Source organism: Vicia villosa, unplaced genomic scaffold (assembly GCF_029867415.1).
Source record: "Vicia villosa cultivar HV-30 ecotype Madison, WI unplaced genomic scaffold, Vvil1.0 ctg.002318F_1_1, whole genome shotgun sequence".
Taxonomy (NCBI): domain Eukaryota; kingdom Viridiplantae; phylum Streptophyta; class Magnoliopsida; order Fabales; family Fabaceae; genus Vicia; species Vicia villosa.
In genome coordinates, this window is record NW_026705893.1 from 138,340 (window position 1) to 140,793 (window position 2,454).

The 2,454-nt window shown below is 33.7% G+C and overlaps 1 protein-coding gene across 1 annotated transcript; it reads right to left on the reverse strand.

Annotated features, from left to right (window-relative positions):
* Nucleotides 1–989: 989 nt before the first annotated feature.
* On the reverse strand, nt 990–1,681 carry LOC131638456 (small ribosomal subunit protein eS30z/eS30y/eS30x). Its single transcript, XM_058909017.1, has 3 exons — nt 1,564–1,681; nt 1,306–1,443; nt 990–1,174 (listed from the first exon to the last, which is right to left on the reverse strand). Exons 1-3 carry the CDS (start codon nt 1,565–1,567, stop codon nt 1,128–1,130), a joined length of 189 nt encoding a protein of 62 aa, XP_058765000.1. The 5' UTR covers nt 1,568–1,681; the 3' UTR covers nt 990–1,127.
* Nucleotides 1,682–2,454: the final 773 nt, after the last annotated feature.

A 2,454-nucleotide genomic window follows, 5' to 3' on the forward strand; every position in this document is an offset into this window, starting at 1 on the left:
GGTGGACGAGGATAAAGTTCGGAAAAATAACAAGCTTTTTTCAGATTTTCATAAATTAGTTGAGAAATTTTGCATTCGAAAAATTACCAAAATTTTCATATAAATTCATTCTTCAAAACAATTTTCATATAAACTAACTATACAAATGCACACTTCCAACAGACCATGAAAATAAACTAACAGACAATTTTCTTAACACTCATGACCCATTTTCTTCGGATGAAAAGTGTTAAAATGTGTGTTCAGTAAGGTATACTGGAAAAAAAAATTGATTTCACTGTTACAGAACATTAACTTTTAAATCTATAATTCTTGATCTAGTTCTACCTTCCAAGACTTCATTGAAGTAGATGTTCCCAAATTGAAATCAGCGGAAGTATTTAGCAAATACAATATATTTTAATGAAGAACATATACATATACTATATACTCCTAGAGTCCATAAATGATACAGCCATTGCAATGCTAGTACAGATGAGATAGTTTGAGATGAAGGCGTGAAGTTTAGGAATGACAATCAGGCTATAGTAACAACTCTCTCAAAACATAAGATATTAATTACTTAACAATTTCTAACAATGCAGAATCGTATTACTAATATACTTATAATGCACACAAACTACTAACTCCTAACTAGGTGCAGTGGAAGGCTTTGTTTCCATTTGAATGGTATTACTAATCACCCAAACATAGCTATTAAAAATAGGACACATTACAAAAGAAGGATAAGGAGTTGGCAGCCACAAAGCCCGCCCGCATATCAATAAGACAATTTCACATATTCGGGTGAATTAGAACTCTTAGGTTAGATGTCTCTGGTTGAAGCATTCTAAGCTAACTGAAACACTTCAATGCCTATAAAGGACAAACTTTAATTAGTAGAAAAAGAGTGTTTAAACGAGTACATTAGTTAAGCTTTAAAGCCTAACCAATTTCAAATTAAAACACAGTCAATCACAACAAACAATAAACTTTGCACAATTTCGATATCAACTAGAACAAAAAGATCTCTTTCATTTAAACAGTCAGAAATTCAATAGTTCCTCAATCAAAACTCTGTCTTCAATAAAAATAAAAAGTACATTCTGCAAGCTAATCAAAAAACCTTCCACTATGATGCATCATCCTCACTTCTCTGATGAGTTAGGTCCACGCTTCTTTCCGAATCCCACAACTACAAGCACACAAAAAAATAAAACACAAAATCAAAACCCTACCCTCATAAAAATTCAATACGAAAATAAGATATTTACGATCATCTAAGTTTAACGCAAAAATATTCAAATCAAAAGTTAAAAAAATTACCAGCGGTGACGAATCGGCGATTGTATTGCATACGCTTGTGAGCACGACCGCGTGGCTTCTTCTTCTTGTCTTGCTTTGCAACCTTAGGAGTTTGCCCTCTCACTTTTCCGGCACGAGCCAAAGATCCATGAACCTTACCTGCATTTCAAACACGTACAAATTTAACATCTCAGGTTCGTGTAAACCTTTCACTGACACTGTAATCGGAACCAGTTTCTATGGAGTTTCGGATAAGATTGAAAATAATAACCGACTCACCCATTCTGATGAATTTAGGTTTTTCCTTCTGGCTTCGATTGGTTCTGGTGCGGCTATCGGCTTGAAACTTCTGAGAGAGAAAGTCATGGTCTATTTGTATGGTTAGGGTTAATGTTACTTGCGGGCTCGTATTTTGTGGATTCAAAACATGGGCCTTCAAGCCCATTTTACTTTCGGCCTCATAGAGTTTATTATTCTTTTTTAAAGATTATTTTAGGGAATTGCTAAAACAACATGTGGATTGCTTTCCCATCCTCGTGAAAAATCAAAAATATTTTTAAAATTCTAAAATGTATCTTCGAACACATTAAAAATACATAATATATTTATTTTTAACCCATGTCTCAAATAGTAGATTGAATTTATTCTAGAAATGTATCTCTTTAATTCATAATTACACTTTTGGAAACATCTGATGGCTTCTTTATTTCGATTTAAACTTCGTGTTAAAGCTCATTTACCAGTTAGATTTATTTATATTTTATGGGCTACAATCAATTGTTATTTAGTTTGTAAAAAACAGATTAATTGTGATTGTGATGGGGTGCATAAATATAGACTCCTTTATTAGTTAAGTGATCTTTTTAATTAAAGCCTGAATATCTAAAACCTGATTGGTGTGGGCTTTTAACCCTTGCCCATAATTAGGGGTGGAAATAGGCTAGGCTAGGCTAGGCTTTAGAAGGCCTGAGCCTGGCCTACGATAAACTTAAAAGGCCTAAGCCTGGCCTAAGGCCTATCATAGGCTCAGTTTTTTGGCCTGGCCTGACCTTTTCAAAAGCCTGGCCTGGCCTGAAAGCCTATTTAAAAAGCCTGTATTCCATTAAAGTTTTTAATTAATCTATATAACTTAAGAAGTCTTGTAGGTCGGCCTATATATACATATATAAG

Coding starts and splice junctions, on each gene's coding strand:
- LOC131638456 (XM_058909017.1), bottom strand. Junction 1,175..1,305: donor TCGCCGATTCGTCACCGCTG/GTAATTTTTTTA, acceptor GTGTGCTTGTAG/TTGTGGGATTCGGAAAGAAG.